This window comes from Crocodylus siamensis, chromosome 3 (assembly GCF_052110815.1).
Source record: "Crocodylus siamensis isolate JL-2025a chromosome 3, ASM5211081v1, whole genome shotgun sequence".
Taxonomy (NCBI): Eukaryota; Metazoa; Chordata; order Crocodylia; family Crocodylidae; genus Crocodylus; species Crocodylus siamensis.
In genome coordinates this window covers 174,163,795-174,187,006 of record NC_143397.1, presented here as the reverse complement: position 1 = coordinate 174,187,006, position 23,212 = coordinate 174,163,795, and the positions used below count along the sequence as shown (strand labels likewise).

Genomic DNA, 23,212 nt, shown 5'->3' with positions numbered 1-23,212 from the left:
TTTAGCCTGGGAGAGTTGGGAATACTGCACTTGCTAAGCAATGTTTCCCTTTAAGATTCCTTTGAGTTTGCTACTGTAATATAGATCCTACTTGGAGGCAGGGACTTGGTGTGAACCTTCCAACAAAGATTCCTCTCTCTCCCCCCACCCCCAATGCCAAGGTGCAGGACTTAATTAACATGAGTCATAGGGTGAACCACTGGGTTGTGTGAAGCGTCAGTCCCTGATTCCATCGGCAGATATTTGGACTGATTCGGTGGCTGAATCTCCAAATCCAAACTGAATCCACTTACTGACTCCTCTGTGAAATCCTATGAGATATGAACTTTCATTTCTACCCAGCAGAACTTTTACAATCCTTTCAAGGGTGCCTGATGAAGTGTGTTTGTGCCCCAAAGTTTAGAATTAAAGAATTTTTTTTTTGCAAAAATCTTGTTCGTCTGAAAAAAAAGACAGCATCTCTCCCACGAGTCTTGATTGCTTATAGGCTATAAACACTTTTACTAGTATTGCTCGTACATTGTAGTAGGGGCAAAATCGTAGAAATACGGTAATTACCATACAACCAGCAGCGCTCCTCTGGCGCACTACCCGCAGGAGCCGCTGCAGCTGCACTCGAGCGGCACCAACGTCCTTCACTGGGCATGCGCTTCCCTGCCGGAAGGAACTAGGCTGCGGGAGGAAGCGCTGTGCGTTTTTTTAACCGGGAAAAACTAATAGGGGACGGCTCAGTGCCCGGATGTGAGCAAACCACGCCCCTTCCCCGCGACAGCGGCTCGGAGGGAGATGGCAGGGGGGCACGCGCCGCGCTGACCTCGGCGCCCCGCCCCCTCCTCCCTCCCCTCCGCCCCGCCCCCTCCCCCGCCGGGCGCTGGCGGAGCGCGGCTTGCGCCGCTGCCACGCACCGGGTGCCGCTGAGGTGAGTGAGTGGCGCGCGACGTCACCCGCCTCCCGCGCCGCCGCCGCCTCCTCGCGACTCCCTGCCGGGCCCGCGGCCCTGCGCTGCCTCCCCGCGGGGCCCGGGGCGGGCCGGCAGGTGCTGCAGCCCGGAGCAGCGGCCTCTCATGGTCTCGGCCGGGACGGGGACAGGGATGGCCTCTTCCCCACCCTTAGGTGGGGCCGGGGGCGCGGGCGGCCAGCTGTGCGGGGTTGGCTGTCGGTTCGTGGAAGAAATGTTTTGCGCGGCTTTGAAGGCCCCAGCTGTGCCTGTGCTGGCGCGGGGGGTACACTCGCTCCCCGCTAGGTCCCTCGGTCGTCCTTGTCTCTGAGCAGAGCCGAGCCAAGCCGGGGGCCGGCGGGGCTTGCTTCCTGCAGCCGGCAACGTTGTCAGGGGAAAAACAACCAGGGGTTGGGCCGGGCTGGCAGGGTTCTGCCAGCCCCTTTGCTGGAGCTGCCTGGCCTGCCTGCCCAAGGTGGGTGCAAGGGGCGCAAGCTCCATCAGCCTGTGGGGCTGCTGCCTGTAAGGAGACCTCTCAGTGCTGACACCAGGACTTCTTCCTCCTGTCACCCCCCACCTCCCTTCCACCCGCCCTCCTGGATGTTTTTTCAGACTTGCCCTGGGTAAGCCTGGGGGTGGGCAAAAGGCACTCCACGGAGCAGTTATGTTGGACCTATTGTGGGGGGGGCAGTGATGGCCAGTCATGCCACCCTTGGGCGCACAGCGGGGCTGGGGTGGTGCAGCAGCTAGACTCTGTTTCCTGGTAGCAGTTCCTTCCAGCTGCTGACCCAGCCCCACTGCCAGAACAGTCCATCCCATATGCACCATCAGGGGCAGGCCCCATGTGGGCATGGCATGCAGCTGTGATGGGCGCACAGACCAGCAGGAAGTAATGTTGTAGAGCGAGATGGGCGGCTGGGGCCAGATAGACCCCAGGATCTTGGGGTGGCGGCAGCACAGAGCCAGGGCCCACAGGCTCCTGCCCACACGCCCCTGTGACAGTTCTGCATGCAGGGGGGGTGCCATGGCTCTGCCCTGAACCTCGCCTGGCCTCATGCTGTCACTGCCCAGAGATCCCGGACCTGGCCCCGGCCCCAACCACAGCTGTTTGCCTGCCTGCAGCTCCATCCTGTCTGTCCATATGGCTCCTGTTCATTCGGTCTCCATGGAGACCCCAAGATCTCAGAGTGGTGACAGCACAGGGCTGGGACATAGCTCCTGTTCTGTGGGTGGGGGCATGTGCGGAGTGCATCATGGTGTTCCCCTGGCCTCGCACTGTTACCACCCTGCAGTCTTGGGGTCTCCATAGAGACTGGACTGGCAGGTGGATGGGATGGGGCTGTGGGTGGCAGGGAGCTGCAGCTGGGGCCAGGATCTTGGGGTGGTGATAGTGAGGAGCTGGGGCAGAGCCGCAACCTGCTCCCTGTGTGCCCCTACCTGTAGAATGAGTGCCCATCACAGGGGCATAGGGACAGTGGATCACCTCTGACCTGGGCCCTGGCCCATGTTGTCACCGCCTCATGACCCCACCCCAAGATCCCAGCCTGGCCTGTCCTGTTCCCAAACACCATTCTCTGCCTGCCTGCCTGCGGTCCCATCTCCATACAGAGTTTTAGTAACTCATGGGGTGGGGTGTGGGGTGGGTGTGAGAGTGCTGACCTGGCTCACAACAGCTCAGCAAAACTCTCTGTGTTGTCTGTGGGCCCAGATAATTGCCCACCTGTGCACTGGCCAGTGCTCCAGACTTGAAGCTGTGTTCTAAGTGTCTTCCGACTGGAAGGAGTTTAAATTATACATTGGTGTTGTCGAGCTGTCCAACTTGAGAAACATTATTGTTGCTGTTCTTATTTTTATCATTGTTCTGAAAGCTTTAAGTAGAAGCCAGATAGCCCTAGAAGGCCAGTGGATAATTAAAGCTCCTTCTAGCAGAATATTATCATCATCTTCATTAGCTTTGCCTGCCGGGGTGGGGGGGGAGTTTAATAGCAGCAATGAAGCTAACTAGAATCTTGTTAATTTGCATTCCATACTGACAAAGTGACAATACCCAAGGAACACGGGAGAGGGTAGGATATAAATCTAAATACTAATATATATTTTGCAGATTGTGGATAGGACTAATATGTTACTTTTCTTTCCATTTGGCTTTGGAAGATTGCAAAGCAGCTAGAAAGTTGTTCTTAAATAGTCACCTCTACTTATTTCAGCAACATTTGAAATGCAAGAAGGGAAATGAGAACCATGAAGCTAGAATATATATTTTCTTAAATAACAATTGGAGTGAATATTAAAAATGTTTTGAGATCTTAATTGGAAGTTACCATATCTTGCTGCTTCATCTTTTTGTTATAGGGCTTGTCTAATGCATCTTTGCTTTATTTTAGTATTTTTAGTAGCACTGATAACCTTTTTAGGCCAAGGGTGCAATAGAAGTGGGTCAGTTTCAGATGCAAAGGGGACATGTATTGTCACTTAACAGTGTTGTAGATGGAGGTGATGATTTCCAAAAACAGCCCTGTCAACTTTTTTGTTCCCTTGGGCTTTGAGTAATGCAGAACCACAACTGAACTGAAGGGCTCCCACTGTAAAATTGCGTTATCATGATACCTTAAACAAAGGTTGACCTACAATCCAGAGGACTCTTTACCTGAGAGTTATATGTAGTTTATCAGCTTAAATGATGTTTTCTATTTTCAGTTTAGAAGGACAGCTAAGGTATTTAAAGCTAGCCTTTGTGAGGATCAAAGATTTCTTAGGTAATATCATTTATCAGACAAACTAGAGTACTATTCTTAATATGTTATGCCTGGCTTGTTCTGGTTGGACCTGAATAAGGCATTCAAGAGCTTGTCTAACAGTCCCAACTCTACAGTTTAGCCCAGTAAAAGGTACAGTATTGCCCTAAGAAATCTTAGCCTCTTATAATTTCTACACCATCACAGCTATAGTATCACTCTTGTACTGCCAAAGCTAAGCGTAGTTATTTGAAAGAATGGGAAATTTAGCATGGTTGATAAGGAGCTCTAATGTGAATTTTGAGATTGAGAAGGAAAAAGCTTACTTAAATACAGTATATTTATTTTATCTCCATAAATTTTTTATGTTCTTCATAGGTGACATGTAACTTCCTGTCTATAAGCATATTCATAAGGAATGCTCTTGGCACACCTTGATAAGTTACTTTGGCCAAAACAGCGGTTGCTTCTTGTAAAATACCTGTAAGTAAAATAAGTGTAGCGTATTAAACTAAAGATGACTTGCACAGTTTTTGGTTTCTGATCATGACTTGTATGTATTAATCGTAAATAGACAATATGATTAATGTAATTTCTTGTATTAAATAGGCTGATATTGAAATATGCTGAAGTAGTTGAAAAGGTTATAGAAGTTTGGTTCACTTATTACTTATTTTGCAGAAATGGCAGCACAGAAAAGGAAGTCTACACTACTAGAACCTTCTGCTAAACGTCCAAAGCTGGATAAGAACAGCAATTTAGCTTCAACAAAGAAAGAAAGAGAGGTTTCAGGTACAAAACATGTCTCAAATAAATCAAAACCAAATAAAGCTGCAGTGCAAGAGAAAACACTCAAAGCACCTACCAAACTAAACAGGTCGGTGGTAAGTAAAGACAACAAAAATTGTACTAGGCCTTCTTCCCACACTAAACCGGTGCAGAAACAACCTAAACAGAGTGAAATTGACTTAAACAGAAGATCCTGTAAAATAGGACCTGTCAGAAGATCAACTCTGAAATCATTAAGTATGGTATCTTGTACAAAGTCACCCTCCAAAACTTCAAAAATGAACCATACTAGTTTCTTGAAATCTGCAAAGACCTCTTCCAAAACGAGTCCTGAAGGAAAGAATAAATCTAATTCTACACAAGGAAAGGTCTCTGAAAGCAAGAGACAGCAGCAATTAAAAACAATTTCAAATGATAAAAAGCATTCATCTGAAACCCAGAGTAGTAAACGTCCTGTCTTGCAATGCGTAAAAACATTAAATACAGCACTGCGGAGAAATTGTGTAGAAATGAAATCTGTTAAAGACCATTCTAAAGAAAATACGTCTTCTAAAAGCTCTAAAGATTTAAAAACTGATAGAGATTTAGAACTAGATGTTAAGGGTTCTAAAAAGAATCTTGCAAAAAAGTCATCTTCTCAAGAAGCTGAACAACAGTTGGATAATTCTGTTAGTGGTAACACAGATGAACCTGAATTAGGGATGCGTATGACTACAAGATCTTCAAGCACCAACTCTAACAATAAAAATGTACAGCGACAACCAAAAGCCACAATAAATAAGGAAGTGTGCCAGAAAAAATCTATAAAAGAAATTTCTAAGTCAAAAAGTACAGTTACCCCAAATGAACAACAGATGAGGAGGTCACAGAGATTGCAGCAGTTATCAGAAGTGCCAGCAAGATCGCTGCGTAACAGAGACATTAAAGAAGTTTCAGAAACGAAACAAGGCATCCAGACGAAAAAACATGATCAAGGTGTTGAAGTTGAAATGCTTAAACCTGGTAAGCAGAAAACAGAGCAGAAAAACATAAAAATAAAACTTGATTGTACAGATGAAGATGGAAAAATACTTACAGAAATAACTAGCTCTCCAAAAGAGAGTAAGTGTAAAGTAGACCATAAAAACAACGATACCAGTAGTTCCCAACATAGCCATCAAGGCTCAACGTCACTTATGGATAATAATCTTCAGCAAGAAGTTAAGAAAGAAAAGGCAGACACCGAGTCTCCTATTCCTTGCCATGTGAAAAAAGTAGATGTGGTAAGCTGTTTTAGATCAACTTCTGTGACAGAAAATAAGGAAAAGCAACCAGTGCATCAGAATGGAAAAAGCAGTGTAAAAGTTAAGAGAGTTTTACAGCCACCAGTAAACAAAGCAGATCAAGCCCATCAGCCAGAGAACACTGAGAAGTCCAAACGTGTAAGCATCCTCGAACTCTGTGAAGAAATTGCAGGTGAGATTGAGTCGGACACTGTTGAGGTAAAAAGAGATTCTCCTAACACTGAGTATGAAAAAAGAGAAGAGAAGCATGCAGAAGAACAGCTGCGACAGACTGAAATACTTACTCAGAAGGAACCCAATCAAAGCACTCAGTGCAAGAGGTTCTTCCCTAGCAAAAAAGGAATGCCTGTCAAATGTACACTGAATGGCAGAAATAATTCCACAAACAAAAACTCTAAGTGGACCAAAATTAAACTATTGAAAGCTAATCACATGAAGCAAAGTAACTTAAAATCTGCAAGCGTTTCCACACTTGCTTTGTTAAAAATGAAATCTACAGTTGCAGAGATGAGTCAAGTGCCAACTATGGAAATACAGCTTTCAAAAGCTCCAGTCAAAGTGCCAGTGACAAAAGCATATGAGGACGAAAGTAAAACTTGTTTGCGGGAGAAGTCGGAAGTTCCTTCTGAAAGAGCTAAAGCTAAAGATGTGACATCAGGAGCAAAACAACTCACAAAAAAAGTTGCTGAAAATGGCTTGGATAATTTGACAAAACAATGTCCTGAGCCAGCGCCAGATGAGGTAAGCCATTTTAATTATGGGACGTGGAGGGAGGTTCTGGTACCTAACAATGTTAGTCTCATGTAACCAACTTCAACAGTAATATTTTGTATAGCTATGACACTCAGTGCAGAAACCTTAAGCTAAAAAGGTTTGTGTTGCATTACATTTTAAAGACAAGAAGGTATACTTCAAATAGGAAAACTAGTCTTTATGCTTTATTAAGGACAGTAGTTTCAAAATTGTTCTCTTCCAGTATTTCAGGTATACTTTTTGACAGACAGAACTGTATTCCACAACTATTCTATGTTAAAAGTGTACTTTGAGGGACAGAGAAAGTACACTTGGTCTGGATTAATCTCAATTTTGTTAAATGTATTAAGTTTTAATGACATATTTAAAAATGTTTTATTTCTGAATAAGTTTTTATAGGCATTAAAATGTGTTATTTAACTACATTTTGCTAATTTATAATGCCACAAGCATATACATGTGGAAATTTATACATGAGTTTGCTTATCGGTTTATTAAGCAGTCTCAAAGAGGGGATAAAAAGCATTGAGCAGTACTCGACTTGGAATTAAGAATTAGTAGAAAGAGGTGGAAGGAATGTGTGAGATGAAATATTTTCATCTTGTATGTTCTGACATAATTATTTTTAGAGTTTCAGCCTGCATTTGGATTCAAGCCCAGAAAGTTCTCCAGCAAAAAGTATTGCAGCACCTCCACCACCAAAACAAGCCAAGAAAGAGGCAGAAGAATGTCAATCTCAAGGTAAAAAAAAAAAATCCTTAAATTCCACGTCACTTTTAAATATTTATTTATTTATGTATTTTGCTACTAATGTCAAAGGAAAGGTTGTTATTTTTTTTTGTAATATGAATAGAAGATGCAAAATTTACCTGGTAATTTAAGTAAAAAATACAGTATCAGTGAACATTCGTCAATCCACAGCCATATCCTCAGTAATAACATAGCATGTAATTGTTTTTAATCATGTATAAGTGACATCTTTTAACTTGTTTTTTAGCTCTTAAATTTCACTAACTGCAAGTTCTTGTTAAATAGCAGAAATAAATTCATTACTAAGAGGTGCCACCAATACATCGGTCCAATATCGGATCGCCACCGATATCAAGAAAATTGACTGTATGGAAAATCAACTTTTTTTACCTGATGTGGCCAATAATGTGACCAATAAGTACCCTATGCATGCATGCTGCCGAAATGCAGCATGTAGGTGGTGAAGAGCATAGCCCAGCAGCTTGGAGAGTTGCGTCTGGCTGGTAAGCCTGTTGTGGTGGCAGGTGAGGGGGAAGAAAAGGGGCATGGTGGGGGCAGATCAGGGCCCCCATGGTGAGGGGGGGAGTGGGGCAGGCGTAGGCACTGCACAGCCAAAGCGGGGTGGGATGCAAAATGGAGCTACAGCTATTCCGGGGTGCCTCAAGGAGGGTGAGTGGCTCCTGCCGCTGCATGCACCCTGGGAGGGCATGTGGGGCATGTGTCCCTCTGGATCTGCACAGGATGGGGCAGGCTGCCTCTGTGGGCTGGAGTTGGGGTTGTGGCAGGCTCCTCCTGGTGGGGGGCAGCTACAGCGAATTTTGGGGTGGCTGCAGGCCCCTGTAGCTCCCCTCCCAGTGCCACCTCTGCCTGCCCTTAGCACATCCCAGATCAGCCTGTGCTGGGAAGAGCCTGGCACAGCCCTGGCCCCAGCCTGCAGCGGTCGCCTGCCCTGCCTTGCCTAGATCTGGGGGGCACCTCCAGAATGTGGCCCCACCCCACCCCACCCCGGCTGGGCAGTGCCTACCCCAGCCCCACTCCCTCCCTCACTGCAAGGGCCTTGATCTTCACCCTCCATGTCCCTTCCGTACCCACTCCCCTTCCCCCACAGCAGACTTACGAGCTGGACACAAATCTCCATGCTGCTGGGCTCTGTATCGGAAATCGGATCAGGATCAGCCAATATGCCTCCTTAAAAATCAGCTATTGGTATTGTCCCCCAGAATCTCTGTCAGTGCACCTCTATTAATTATGTACAGCCTCTAACTACACTATAGTGATTCCATGATATGTATGGTATGATTCCATCATAGTAATCTGTTAGGATAGTGTAGTTAGAGGCTGTACAAATTGGTTGTGAATAGTGTTAATCAGATGCTGCTTCAATTTACCAATATTATTCATATTTCATGGTGTTCTACTATCTTGATTTACTTCAACTTTTGTTTTTGTTTTACCCTTTCCCATCTTCACTGCAGACTTTCCAATAACCAGTCATCAGACATTTAGCGTTCTACTAGTACCCACCCGTCAATTTCTTTCTCTCTCTCTCTCCCCTTCTTCCCTTTCATCTGAATGTTTACACTTGCAGCTTGTAATTTTAATTACTAGACAGGAGACTTGAAACTGAGCATTGTCCCACCTTTTTGTGTAAAGTTTGGTTTCCTTCTAGGTACTAGCAAAGGGAAAGTTGCTGAGATTCCTTAAGAAGCTCATGTCTTTCATGTAAGCTTCTGCCTACTAGATACCTGAAACTTAAAGCCACTCACCCTGTGTGGCTGCCAAAAGAGAAGAGCAGCACTCTCTCTCTGTTCTTATTTCCTTGTACTCCCTGTAGCTCCTAGGGTGAGAGTTCTTTGCCATGTCTTATCTTCCCTGACCTTCTGCTGATGTGTTGTGGATGGAGAGAGTGTCAGCTTGTCCGCTCTGCCTTCATCTTTCTGTATGACATTAGGAAAAAGTAGCATAAGTATATTCCTTTCTCCAGATGCCATTTTTAGAATCATGTTTAATAGGATCTTTCTCCCTCCCATAGCTTTCCCACGTTAGTGTGGAATGAAAGTGACCTGATGATTTGCTTGTACCCAAGAAGATCTGCAAAATGCCAAATGGCAACTCAAGCTTCTGGTCAGTTTTCACAGAGTTGCTGAGCTGTCTTGCACCCTTCAGTAGATGGCATTATGTTGCTTTAACCTTGGTTTGATCTTGGAATGCCTTTTTCACAATTTATTAAAGTTAAAAAAATCTGAATTTTTATATTTATATTGGCTGATACCACATTCTTAGGAAAGTGTCCTATTCACTCTGACCAGTTTTTTTTTTTTATTTTTTTTATTTTTCTGGCTTTGGGTAGGGAATTGAGTAATTTTTTTTCTGAACAATCCATCTGAGGAGAAATGTTGATTGAATTAATACAAAAAACACAAAAAACTCATGCAGCTCTTCTTCTCAATTCCTTCTTTCCTTCCTCTCTCATTTTTTGCTCTCTTTTTTTTTTTGATCTTCTTTAATGAGTGTGCATTTCTTCTCCTTCATTTACCATTTTCATTTACTTTTATCCATCCTTTCTTCAGCAGTAATTTGAGTAACTTCAGAGTTCTTCCTTTATTTCTTCTCTTTTTTCAGCAAATTCTCACATTCATTTCCTGTCTAAGGAGTGGTGTGTACATTTCACTTCACAGCTGCTCTTTCATGTGTCCAAATTTGTTTATAAAGACATGAGAATTTTCCTACAGCCTCATTGGCTCAAGAAATAAAGAACCAAACTCCATCATATGCCAATAAATAGTCAGTAGAGCAGTGACATATCTCTTTCTCTTATTTGTATGCTATCCTTTTTTCTTCTATTTCACTATGAGTGTGCCTGATCCTGATACTTCACCATCAGTGCTTAATTACATGGTTTATACTTTTTAGTAGAATTTCTGCAAATCTTCTTTTCACTGTAGTATTGTTGAGAGGACAGGAGAAAGCATTGTTCTTCTCTGCTGCCTTTCTCTGTTCTTTTTCTCCCCCTCTCTTCCTCCTGCCACTATTTCCTGCACCCAGAGCAAGTGAGGATCATGTTTGTGGCTCTCCTGCTATACATAGTAGGCCATTGATCTCAACACAAGCAGATTAAAATTCCATTTCATTGCTGCTTCTGTTTGACTGCTGGAGAAGTGCTGTGTGTAGTAGTAGTGGAAATATGCCGTTTTCCTGTAATGGAAATTGAAAAGAAATAGTGTGGAGTAATATCAGAATCCTGTACTAAACTTGTTTATTTTAATACAAATAAAATAGTGTCATCTTGAATTGTCTTGGTATAGTGAGGTTAACACATTTCAGTATTTGTTTATCTATATTTGCTTTGGTATTAAAAGAAATTTTATAATGAAATGACAAATCCTTGATTAACTGCAGGTTTGGCTCCCAAGCAGTTGGTGCGTGCTTTATTCACAAATCAAACATCTGAGACTAATGAGAACAGGTATGGTACCTTTTTATTTCTCAGGGACAGTAGTTCTTGCTAAACAAAGTTGTAATAAAGTTGCCTTGAAGACTAATTATTTTTGTCTATTTTCCCTTGGTCCTCTTAAATATCTTTCTGAAATCAGTATATTGCCCTTGTCATTGCCCTTGTCATAAGGGAGAATGTAATCCAGTTTGAAAACATTTGTTGATAATGGAAGAAAATTTTTTTATCAAAGCAGAAGTTGATTCTTAACAGATAAGATGGCTTCAGCTTCTGAACCCTGAATTTTGAAGAGGTAGCTAGCAGATTAGGAAGAAATTTCTAATATGCTTTGTCATATGCAAACCTTACTGGAAGATGGGTAATTAAATGCAGTTTAAGGTTAATGAAGAGTCATTTAGTTCAATAAATGAAAGCAGTAGTTGGTACAGATTTTTTGGAACGACAGTTAATTTTAGAAGTTGATAATGATCTGTTGACCCAGCCACACTGGCTTAGCATGACACCAATTACCTGAGAAGATCAGAAACTGAGGCTGCCTTTTATGTTAACTACACTTCTGTATTGTGAATATCAGAGTTGTTGTACCAGTTCTGGCTGATTTATTCTGCTCTTCTTATTAAGCAGATAACACATTGAAGTCAGTTGATCCTCCCAGTTTAAAATTCTGGGTTAGCAGAATGCTGACATGATAACCAGTGATCCAAGTGTCATTAGACATGCTCACAGCCAAAACCAAATAATAAGCAATACTTCACTTCCAAATCATATAAACACATTGAGTGCTCAAGTGTTATAGATGTTAACGTTGAGGGAAGAGTTCTTACTTCAAGAATAACGCTACATTCAAAGTAGCTATGAAAAGAAGAAAAGAGAAGTTTGGAAACTTGTGGCAGATACAGGGATTTTCAACTGAATAATTTTAACTTGCAAAAATAAAATCCTAACATTTAATCTTAAAACTGATTTTTTAACTTTTTTTTTTGTTTGGTTTGACATTTTTATAAAATACTTCCTTTTTAAATTACAAGTGTATAATCTTATCCTTAACTTCACTTTGCTGTTGTTTAAATTATTTGTCCTTATTCTTTTTTTACCAAATGTTCTAGATGTTGTACCTGTTTTATGTTATAGTGAAGTAATTTGTGTTGAAGTTACAGAGAACTCAATACATTGCCCATTGGGGTAATATAACTCTACCCTATGTCCAGTAAAAAAAAAATACAGAAACAAAAATCAAGCCTTTGAAATATTTTCAGTAATGAACATATATCAAAGGAAATTAGTAATCAAGTGAAAAGGCATATATTTGCTGTCTTATGTCTGGCAAGAAAAGTACTCTTTTAAAATAACCTTCTCAGCAAAAATTCATCTACTACAGTGACCACAACATGTCAGACTTCTGTTAAAAGACATCATATTGCTCTTCCCCTGACACTCACTTGTCAAAAAATTAGTGTTAGTAATTGTCCTATGGATGTTTCTCCCTATGATTTTCAGGGATCCCCATGAATCTTTATGCTAAATCTAGAGAAGTACTAGCCTGTGGCAATCCTCTTGGAGACATTCTGCACCTTTCCTTTCTATTGCCCAAGTGCTGCCACCATGAGACAAGAGCGTTTTTCTGAGGCTTCCTTCAGTTGGGAAGAGTGGAGTCATATTAATTACTGGGATGTGGGGATGGGGGTGGGTTCAGAACAGAGTGCGTAGCTAGGAGGGAAGAAACTGCTGGTTTGGGCAAAAGGCAATCCCTACTGGATACCAGTCTGAGGAAGTCCTGGGACGTATTAATTTTTTCTCCACTTTCCCACACCTCCCTCTAGTAACACACCTGAAAAGAAAACAGGAGCAAGAAGAGATGTGGCCATTAGGGCTGTGCAGAGCTTTGGTAGCTGATTCAATTCAGAGGACATTCAGTGTGATTCAGGGACCAAATCTCTGAATCCAAATTGAATTGGGAGACCAATTAAAAGTTCCAAGTTGATTTGAAGCATTTGAATCGATTTGGAAAAAGCTTCGGAAAAGATTCGGCCGCTTCAGAGATTCAACCATAGACTAAACAGGCAGCTGACACGGCTGCCTCCAGCTGTTAGCCTGTTGGGGTTGGGGGAGGGAAAAGGTATAGGGGGAGGGGGGATTGGGGCTTTGGCTGGGACAAGCTGTCTAGCCAGGGTAAGGTGGGGTGCATTATTCGGGAAGGGGCATGGGATGTGGGCACGGCAGCAGTGGGACTGGGCACTCTGCCCTGCTGCTGCTTGCCCAGCTGGGAAGGGGGCACAGGATGCAAGCATGGCTCACTCCAGGTGGAAGGGGGCAAGCAGCAGCAGGGCATACCCCTTGTTCCCAGTGCTGCAGTGCCCTCATCCTGCACCCTTTGCACCCGCTGGCAGGTGACAGCAGGGCAAAGCCCCAGCTTCTAGCTCTGATGGGCGTTGCAGCACTAGGGAGCTGGGGCTACTGCCCTGCTGCTGCCCAGAGCAAGCCCTGACCTGCATTGCATGCACCCCTGCCTTCTCCCACACTGTTCCAGCTAGGCAAGTGGTAGCCAGGGTAAAGCCCTCACAGCTTCCCCTGCTGGGGCAGAGGCAGGCAAACCCAGAGGAGCCATGGGAGAAGCCCCCATAGCTGCCCTGCTCAGCTGCATCCCCTTCACTGCTGAGCCCCACTGCACCTGCATCATGGAGCATCTGTCATGCGGGTGCCAGGTCGGGGGTGGGGAGATCCCTGCTGCCCCCCACTGCCCTAAAAAACAACAAAACAACCCCACACTCACCAGCTTTGGCACCCGTCCATCTGGCCCCTGGCATGGGTGCAATGCAGTGCATGTGCCCTGCCGAGTTGTCTGGGAGTTGGCACAGCTCCACATGTCAGCCAGAGCACAGCCCATTCAGCCCCAGCAACCCCAGCTCCCAGACAGCACACGACGACCTGCTAAGCCGTGCTGCACCTGTGCCATGGGGCAGCTGCTGCGTGGGTGCCAGGTGGGGGAGGTGATCCTCACTCTTCCCACTGCACAGAGGACTCCACCACGAGAGCCCAGAGGCCACAATCACTGCTGCAGCTGATGAGGGTGGAGTCTTTTTTTACTCTAAAGCACTGGGACTAAGCTGGGGCTGGGCAGGGGATGGGGCCAGGCAAAGGAAGCCATGGGGGCTTCTCCTGTGGCTTCCCACACCCACAGAGGCAGGCACAGCCAGAGAAGCCAGAGGAGAACCTGCAGTTGCCCAGCTGTGCCTGCCTCTCCCCAGCTGATTTGAATCACCGAATCTCTCTGAATCAGAGCCGACTCCTGGAAAGCCAATTCAGCCGAATCGATTTGGGACAGTGATCTGAATCTCCGAATTGAAACGCTGTCCTCCAAATCGGCCAAATCTGAATTGAAAAGTGCCCTATTTACACAGGCCCAGTGGCCATCAGAACGCTAATCTACTTCCGAGGCAAGCAGGTCTAGTGCGTCTTCTCTGCTCCATGCAGTAGGGAAATTCCATTAAGAGCTTTGAAGCTGAGCATGGCATGTGTCTGCATAACCTTTGCAGACCCATTGAGACATCTGGGGAAGAGTTTTCAGTTCTTACACTTGAGGTGGTGTGATAATTAGACATATGTAGCTGTTCTTCTAGTGATATTGGGCAGTTACTGAACATGACAATAAGTAGTTTTCAAAGTAGAAATTTTGTGAAATTACATACAAGTGTTCTTCTAATAATTTTGGTTCATGTGTGTAGCAGGGCCCTTTTAAGACATTAAGCAGTCTGAGAGACTGCTTGCAGGTGGCAGAGAGGAGCTAATGAGGAACTCACCTGACCAGAAGAGGGCTCAGACTGGTGTTATATAAACTCAGAGCCTGCACCTGTCAGGTAGTCTTTTCCCAACAACCAAGAAGTGGAGCTCCCCGCTTCAGGGTTCCTGAAGGGATTGGATATTGTTGAACAAACCTGCAGTTCTGGGAGCTGAGGCAAGTCTCCTGGCCTAAGAAAGACTGGGTTTACAGGCGAGTGGGTTTTGTTTATGTTAAATCCCTGGAGGAGAGAGGTGTCTACCAGAGGGTGGTGATGTTTCTTGTTTATTTGAGTTATCCTGGTTGTTTAGCCTTGAGCCCTGCAGGGGCAAGCTCAAGGCCTATTTAGAGGACCAATAACCCAGGAGTCTCAGACTGAAATTGGGCCCCAGTGAGGAGCCCAGGAGCCAAGAAAATGGCTGAGACCCAAACCTAAAGGTCCAAGAGCCCAGGAAATGGTGGAGTTGGGCCAGAGCAGTCCAAGCCAGAGTAGAGGGTCCAACAGCCTGGAGGAGGGGCTGCATGCAGGACTGAGGAACAGTGTAAGACTGAGTAGGGGACCAGGGGGCCCAAATGTATGAACTGTTACATCAGTGAGAGAGAACATCTGTGAAGCTTGGGGCATAGTGTAGGGGAGGTGAAGGAGCCAAACAAATTGCTCTTAAGGCTCTTGGTGCCCTACAGGGGGCCTAGTCAGGCTGATTGGGACTTACCAAGCCTCAGGGCTGGTTTGAGGCCAGTGGGGTCTCAGGAGAGTGGCAACTTACTGGGATTAAAGCGCACTCTAAGGACTATTAGCAGCCTCCCTGAATCAACCTATAATATTTAAGAATAAGGAATGGCAGGCAAGTCATGTAGGGAGAGTGGCACTAGAGTTTGAACCAGGCAGAAGTGACAGGGCCTCTAGGGGGTGTCATGGCCGAGCTGGTGGCAATAAGTCTGTTGCAATGTGGTATTGAATGTAAATACTAGCATAATTTAAAAATGATATTGCTACATCACTAAAATGAAGAATTTTAGGAATTGGCAAATGAAAGAATCATGATCTCAAGGTCTTGAAATATGTAAGCTTCAGTGTAAAGGATAGCACATCATCTCTTTATATATAGCTGCAAACAAATGGTGTGCTTTTTAATTCATCCTTTTAAACTTGCCCTCCTATGTTTCAGTTGAATTATAAGGTAAAATGCATACTGTCATGTTTAGGAGCATAAATCAAAGTACCTTTTAAAGTACATTTTTGAAAATGCCTGTCAAATATGGCTGTATTGAAGTATGTAAGTTGGAGAGAATTAGACAGCCTTTTTTATATGAAGTTTGTTTATATTTAAAGGGTCCCTTTGTCAAATCATACACTAACACCAAGGTGCAGTAGCGTACCATCAGAAGGGCATATTCAGAAATTAAAAGAAGCAGGAAAAGATGGTGATAAGCAGCTGATAATTGTAAGTACATTCTTTTTATATAACTTTCTCAAGTTCTTTGAAATTTTAATGATTACAATGAAATATTTTTAATTTCGCTATGCTTAAGCTGTATGAACTTGCCTTAAACTTAGCTGACAATCAGTGTACTTTTCTCTAGTCTTGCAGTCACTAACTATTACGCTTTTATTGAATTATTGTCATTTAAAGTTGGCAGGAAAAGTGATGATTGATTAAAATAGAACTGCTTTTAAATAAATTGCCAATTTTTTTACAATCTCTAAGTAAACTGTTTATTTATTCAAATACAAAGATTTTTACTATAAAGAAGAATAGAAAAGGAATGAAAAAGACTGTTAAATTATCTTTATTAGCAAATCCTCAGTTTTATTCCATTAATAGAACTGCTGTAGGGGGGTGGGGAAGCAATGTATCTGGCATAAACGTATCTTGCATAAAAAGTTGAATGTAAAAAGCATATGCTTATTGAAATGAGAAAATATTTTTCCGGGACACTATGTAAAACCAAAGATCATGAAATTTTCCCCCTATACCCTGATACTTTTTAATCGTATCATCTGAGCTTCAACAATAGCAAATACTGTGAGGGAAATAAAAAGAAATAAACATGATTGGTAAACTAGTAAGTATGGCTATTTCCACTAAAGTAGTAGTATATTGAGAACTATTAAACACAATTTCAAATTGGCACAAATTGGGGCAGGGGGCACACTAATTGTCCTTAGAGAAAAGGAACACAAAATGCCACAGCAGAACTAACACAGACATTATCAGATATTCACACTTCAGTATTACAAAAATAGAGTACCTAAGAAGTAAAATCATAGGAAAGTCTTTAATCCTCCAAAAACATATACCAGGAATACAAGTCAGAAGTTTTGCTCTTTATTGCAGCAGGGACCTTGCTCCCGTATGCATGGCATTACAAACTAACAGATACTTTGCTCATTGCCACTCAAGTTCATAAATTTAAGGTTATTAAATTGTTGTGGGATACATTTAATTAATCTGCAGTAGTCTCAGTAATTATGTGTATACCTTATTTTAGGGATGTGCAGATAATACCAAGCTGTGTGGAGTTGTTGACACTTTGGATTTAGGATAACCTTGATAAACTGTAGAAAAGGTTAAAAATTAATTGAATGAAATTCAGTAAGGGTAAGTGCAAAGTGCTGCACTTGAAAAGTAATAATTGCATGCACTAGCGGACTGTGATCTGAATATGAGTTGACTTGTTTTCAACAAGAGCACACTGTTAACAGCATTATATTATCAACATGGTTGTATTATCAGGAATGTCACTTGCAAGTCAAGGGAAGTGATTCTTCCACTCTATTCAGCATTGATGAGACCTCATGTAGAGTATTTTATTCAGTTTTGGACACTACATTTCAAGAAAGATATGAACGAATTTAGAAACTGTTCAGAGAGAGCAACAAAAATAATTAGAGGTCATGGGAACCTAAGTAGGGCTCTCACCTTCAGCTTCATCTGGTCTCTCCAACTCCTGAAGCCAGTCGAGGCATGACTTCTAGAGTGGAGAGGAGAAGCCAAAGCTTTTTGGTGCCTCACCCTCTCGGGTCTTCTACAGCCCTTCCTCAGGGCAGTACCTTCTCATTGACTTCAGAATGAGGGACATTAACTCTTAATAGGGATAAGAAGTGCATCCTGAAGTTCCAGCAGCAAAGCAGATAATGTATCTTTAAAAAGGCAGCTATTGAGCCAAAGGCCACCCAGCAAGAAATCCTTTTCCCCTCCAAAAGATTAAGCAAGTAACACTGTACTCAGGCTAGCTCATATAGCCCTGAGCACCCCAAAGTTAGCTGCTTTCTTTCTAGTCCTCAGCTCCCAAAGTAGCCTATCTGTTTTCTTTCTCCTGATTCTTGAGATCCCAAGCCAAACCCTACCTGTTGAGGCTGCTCCTATCCAGACGCATGTCCTTCAACTTTCCTGTATTCCTTTGGCTTCATTGTCTCTTAACCCCTTCTTTCCCCATGTACAAGTCAGTCAGGGAAACTGAGGCATACAATACCATTAAAACAAAACTGCATTTAAAATACATTTTACAATAAAATTTGTAGTCCGCCAAACTTGACATATGAAGAAATGTTGGAAGAATTGAGATTGCCTAGTCTGTACATGAAAAGGTTGAGAGGGATTTGATAACAGTCTTCAGATTCCTGAAGGATAGTTGTAAAGAGGGCAGTGATTGATTCTTCTCTGTGTCCACAGGGGACAGGACAAGGAGTACTGGTCTTAAATTATAGCAGTGGTAATTGGGTTTGGATATTAAACTAAACTTTTGAACACTAAGTGGTAAAGCAGTGGAACAGGCTACCTGGAGAGGTTGAGAAATCTCCATTCTCAAGACCAGTTTAAATAAACCAGACGACAAAGCTAACATGTTTAATGATTTCTTTGCCTCCGTCTTCCTAAGTAGGGACCGGAACAGCCACCTCTCTGCTGGGCCCCCCTCGGGCCCCAGGGGAGGCACACCTGGGCCAAGGGTTAGTGAGGAACTAGTTAGGGAACTTCTGGAGGGACTGGACATATTCAAGTCAGCCGGTTTGGACGATCTCCACCCTAGAGTTCTAAAGGAATTGGCCATGGTCATTGCAGGACCCCTGGCACGGCTTTACGAGCACTTGTGGTGCTCTGGTGTGGTGCCGGAGGACTGGAAGAGGGTCAACGTAGTTCCCATCTTCAAAAAGGGGAAAAAGGAGGACCCGGGAAACTGTAGGCCAGTTAGTCTTACCTCGATCCTAGGCAAGCTGTTTGAGAAAATTATTCTGGCACACATCCACGAGGGGCCTCCAGGGGACTGCATGCTTAGGGGTAATCAATACGGGTTCATCAGTGGCAGGTCCTGTCAGACCAACCTGGTGGCCTTTTACGATGAGATCACCAAATCATTAGATGCAGGGGTAGCAGCGGACATAGCCTTCCTGGACTTCCGGAAGGCTTTTGACACTGTCTCTCACCCTGTTCTCATTAAGAAACTGGGGGACTGTGGTGTCGATGCCCACACAGTCAAATGGGTCACCAACTGGCTGGAGGGCCGCACCCAGAGGGTGGTAGTGGATGGGTCCTACTCAACCTGGAAGGACGTGGGCAGTGGGGTTCCGCAGGGCTCGGTCCTTGGGCCCGCACTGTTCAACATCTTCATCAGTGACTTGGACGAGGAGGTAAAAAGCACCCTGTTCAAATTTGCTGATGACACTAAGATGTAGGGGGATGTGGGCACACTAGAAGGAAGCAACAGGCTACAATCAGCCCTGGACAGGTTACAAGGGTGGGCGGATGAGAATAGGATGGGATTCAACACAGACAAGTGCAAAGTGATGCACCTGGGGAGGAATAACTTGCACCATACCTACAGGTTGGGGAACTCCCCTCTTGTCAGCACAGAGGCGGAAAAGGATCTTGGAGTCATCATTGACTCCAAGATGAACGTGGGCCGGCAGTGTGGAGAGGCAGTCAGGAAGGCCAACCGTACCTTGTCATGCATCCACAGATGCATCTTGAGCAGGTCCAAAGAGGTGATCCTCCCCCTCCTTTGCAGCACTGGTCAGGCCGCAGTTGGAGTACTGCGTCCAGTTCTGGGCACCGCACTTCAAGAGGGCTGTGGACAGCATGGAGAGGGTCCAGAGGAGGGCCACTCACATGATTGGGGGGCAGCAGGGCAGGCCCTATGAGGAGAGGCTACGGGACCTGAACCTGTTTAGCCTCCAGAAGAGAAGGCTGAGGGGGGATCTTGTGGCCTGTTATAAACTAGTCAGAGGGGATCAGCAGGCATTGGGGGAATCCCTATTCCCCCAAGCACTGCCAGGAGTGACCAGGAATAACAGTCACAAGCTGGCAGAGGGTAGATTTAGGCTTGATATCAGGAGACACTACTTCACGGTCAGGGCGACTAGGATCCAGAACCAACTTCCAAGAGAGGTGGTGCAGGCTCCTACCCTGGGGGGTTTTAAGAGGAGGTTAGATGAACACCTTGCTGGGGTCATTTGACCCCAGTACTCTTTCCTGCCATGGCAGGGGATCGGACTAGATGATCTGCTCAGGTCCTTTCTGACCCTTGAAACTATAAACACTTGTCTGCAATGTTTTAGACAGGTATGATCTTGCTTTTGGGTAGGGAGTTGAACTAGAACAGCAGTGTCAAAGAAGCATACAGCTCATTGAACAGTAGGATCTGGCCCATGAGTCTTGGACTGAGCACACGCGTTGTGTGTATTGGCCCCAGTCCTGCTTATGACATGTGATGCCTGTACTGCACTGAATCTGCATGGTGGCTCCAAGGCCAGATCAGGCTCACAAGCCATCCAAGCATGCTGGAGTCATTGCACAGGGTCAGTTGGATGTAGATGCAGTATGCACCCCATGTCAGATCTGCATGCGGTATGAGCCCCAGACTGGTCAGCCTAGGATGCCCAGAGCCTGGAACCTGTATGCAGCACAGGGGGCCAATCCAAAGTTGCACTGCATGTAGCACCCTGCACACTGGCTCCAGGGCAGTCTGTGTCGGACCCACAGACTGGACCCAGCACACAGAGTTAGACTGGTATCAGCACTTCGTGCAGTACGTACCCAACATGCCCCCATGTATGGCACATTCAAGCCCTGGACTGGTACCAGGGTGGTGTTGCATGAGCTACCTGTGCTGAACCAGCCTTGCATGCTGACTGTGGTGCATGGGGTTGGTCTGTGGGTCTGGTCCAGCCTGCAGGCCAGCCGTGTTCCCTTCATCTGGCCTGCAGGGCTAGAAGAGTTTGACGCCCCTTGACTACATGGCCTTTTGTGGTTCTCTCTAGCTCTATTTTTCTCTGATTTTAAGTTAGAGTATTAATCTTAGAGTAAAAAGGATGGTTTTCATGAAGAAAGTTAGAAAATAAGTTTAAATTGGCAACAAATTCATCATTTTTTCTTGTTCATATTTCTCAAGCCAAAGAGAGGGATGCTTAATCATAACAAAATATTTCTAAAAGGAAAAGACCTCCATAATATTATTATTTCTATTCATTCTGTAGCATTAATACTTAAAATTAACACTTACTTGGATCAGGATTAGTTCTTTGTTGGGTTTTTTTGTCAAAAGAGACGTTAGTCAGGCCTGTAGTTCACTTTAATCAAAGAGTGACAGTCCATGTGGCAGTGAAACTTTTTGGTTTACCTTTCTCAGACATGAGACTGCAACATTCTATATGTATAGAGAAAGTTGTCCTCTGCAAAATAACCTTTTTTGTAAAATACTACATATTTGTTAACTCTAGTTTTTGTAGAGATGGTTCATGGTAGTTTTGTGTATGGTTTTGATAGTTTGTACTCACATATATAGAAAAATACCTGATTTGAAAAGGAAAAATTTCAAATATAGTTACTTGAAAGAGTTTAAATCAGTAAATACGTTTTTTTAAAATCCTATTTTTAAAATGCATAGTTGCCATTTATGAGAATTTGTGATTTTTTTTTTAATCACATTTTTAGATATCAGCAGTAGTTCAAAATTTTCTGAATGGACTTTTTACAAAGATGCTTAGGTACTATTGCGTTGCAGGTATCTGAGTACCAAATCAAAGAATGCTAGTTTGATTTAAAAATGAATCAATTATTTACTTTAAAAATAAATATAATAAAAATGTTTTGTTGTGTGTAGCCAATTTAAATTCAGTTGCTGTATAGTTATAAGCTATTTTAATAGTAATAGCTAGAAACGTAATTCTAATTCAGTTGTAATTACTAGTATGCTCTTAGCAATAGCACTTCAATATAAAGGAATAGAAATAGGCTGTTGCACATGTGCACATCCAAAAGTGTACTCTGTTGGAGGAGACTTATGTTTAAGGTCACTTACAACATTTAAATCTTGTCCTTTTTGCGGTAAGCAAATGTGATCTCTCTCTTACAGATCAAGGAGAGATGAGTAGCAGGATTATGACTTGGATAAGGTCAAAGATAGTGTTAGTTTCTGAGGCCATGTGCAGACAAGTGTGCACGCGGTATATTCTGCGGCACCATAAACTGCATGCACCGCACGTGCAGGTGTTCACTGCACTGCTGATTTGCAGTGCACTGGGAGTGTTTTTGACCCTGGGCTATCCCAGTGTCAAAAAAAACCCTGCACCTGAAAAAAGTGGAGCGGTGTATGTGGAAGTAGCGTGCGCTGCCCAAAATTGGAGTCTGGACTGTCAGAGCCACGCTCCGGCTATCGGCCAGGCTCTGCATGCTGGATCACCACCTCGTAGCCCTAGGAAGCCCCCAGGATCTCAAGTAATGCTGCTGTGGCCAGCCCAGATGCTGGCTTCAGCCTCCTTTAGCCCACCCAGAGTGACTTGTCGTGTGCATGCGTGCATGAACGTTACTTGGGGACAAGTACCAGCAGCACAACTATGTGCAGCTGCTGTTTGTCCCCGGGAGATGCACGTGCACGCTTGTCTGGACATGCCTTGATTTGTTCTTGTGTTCAAATGAATATAACAAACTATTCTGAAAATTTGTTAAATTCACCCCCTCATGGATTATTTTAGTATGAGAATTATGGACTACCATTTTTTTTAAATTCACATATTACATTTATGTGCTTTAAAGTTAAATGAGCATCCAAATGATGCAAAATGAACATATAATTCAATTTTATTTTTTATTTAATAAAAACAATATGCTTCTGCAGTGTCTGCTTGCTAAAAAAATAGTTTTGGTCATACTTCCAGTTCTACAATTTAGTAAAAAAAACAGTTCATGGGAGACCTAAATTTCTTTTGTTTCCTAAATTCTTACCAAGCTTACAATCTTAATTGTTTTACTTTTTATTGTTTTAATCTTAATTGTTTTAATTTATAAACAGTGATCTTTACTTACATTAATTTGGTAAAAGCTATTTATTATAAAACTGAAAAAGTTAACTATTCTACTTCCAATTGTAGGGTTATATGTGTTATAAAACAATGGAATATTCAAGTTCTTCATCTGAGTTGTTTGATAACTACGAGATATCATATTATCCATGACTGAATACTGTTTGCATTTCCTTTTCTTAGTATCTTTTTATAATTGGACATGTTTATACTATTAAAATAGTAATTAATTCATGACCGATAATTCCATAAAAATAATTATTTTAAAAATAGCCTTAAATTGCTCTGCCTCCCCTGGCTAAAGCACTATCTCTCTAAGTAAACTGGACTTGTCTTCCCAATGGTTCGTTTGAAGTTTATTTCCTTTTTGAGGGGGGCATGTCTGCTGACCCTCTTCTTGATCAACAGGATGACCTGCCCAGTATCTTACCTTAGAA

At 43.5% G+C, this 23,212-nt stretch overlaps 1 protein-coding gene across 4 annotated transcripts in view; it reads left to right on the top strand.

Moving 5' to 3' along the window:
* Positions 1-775: 775 nt before the first annotated feature.
* ESCO1 (establishment of sister chromatid cohesion N-acetyltransferase 1) overlaps positions 776-23,212 on the top strand; it is a 54,663-nt gene continuing 32,226 nt past the window's right edge. For 2 of the 4 annotated variants that reach the window (XR_016441391.1, XM_090039794.1), the window contains exons 1-6: positions 793-919; positions 4,051-4,155; positions 4,354-6,485; positions 7,127-7,238; positions 10,647-10,713; positions 15,810-15,921. Coding sequence is in view for 3 of the 4 variants with exons in the window: in XM_090039794.1 (XP_089895920.1) it covers positions 4,356-6,485; positions 7,127-7,238; positions 10,647-10,713; positions 15,810-15,921 (2,421 nt within the window). In the remaining variant the exon portion in view is untranslated. Of the gene's footprint in view, positions 920-4,050; positions 4,156-4,353; positions 6,486-7,126; positions 7,239-10,646; positions 10,714-15,809; positions 15,922-23,212 lie in introns of all 4 variants that reach the window. The other 2 variants (XM_090039792.1, XM_090039793.1) reach the window with 2 other exon arrangements.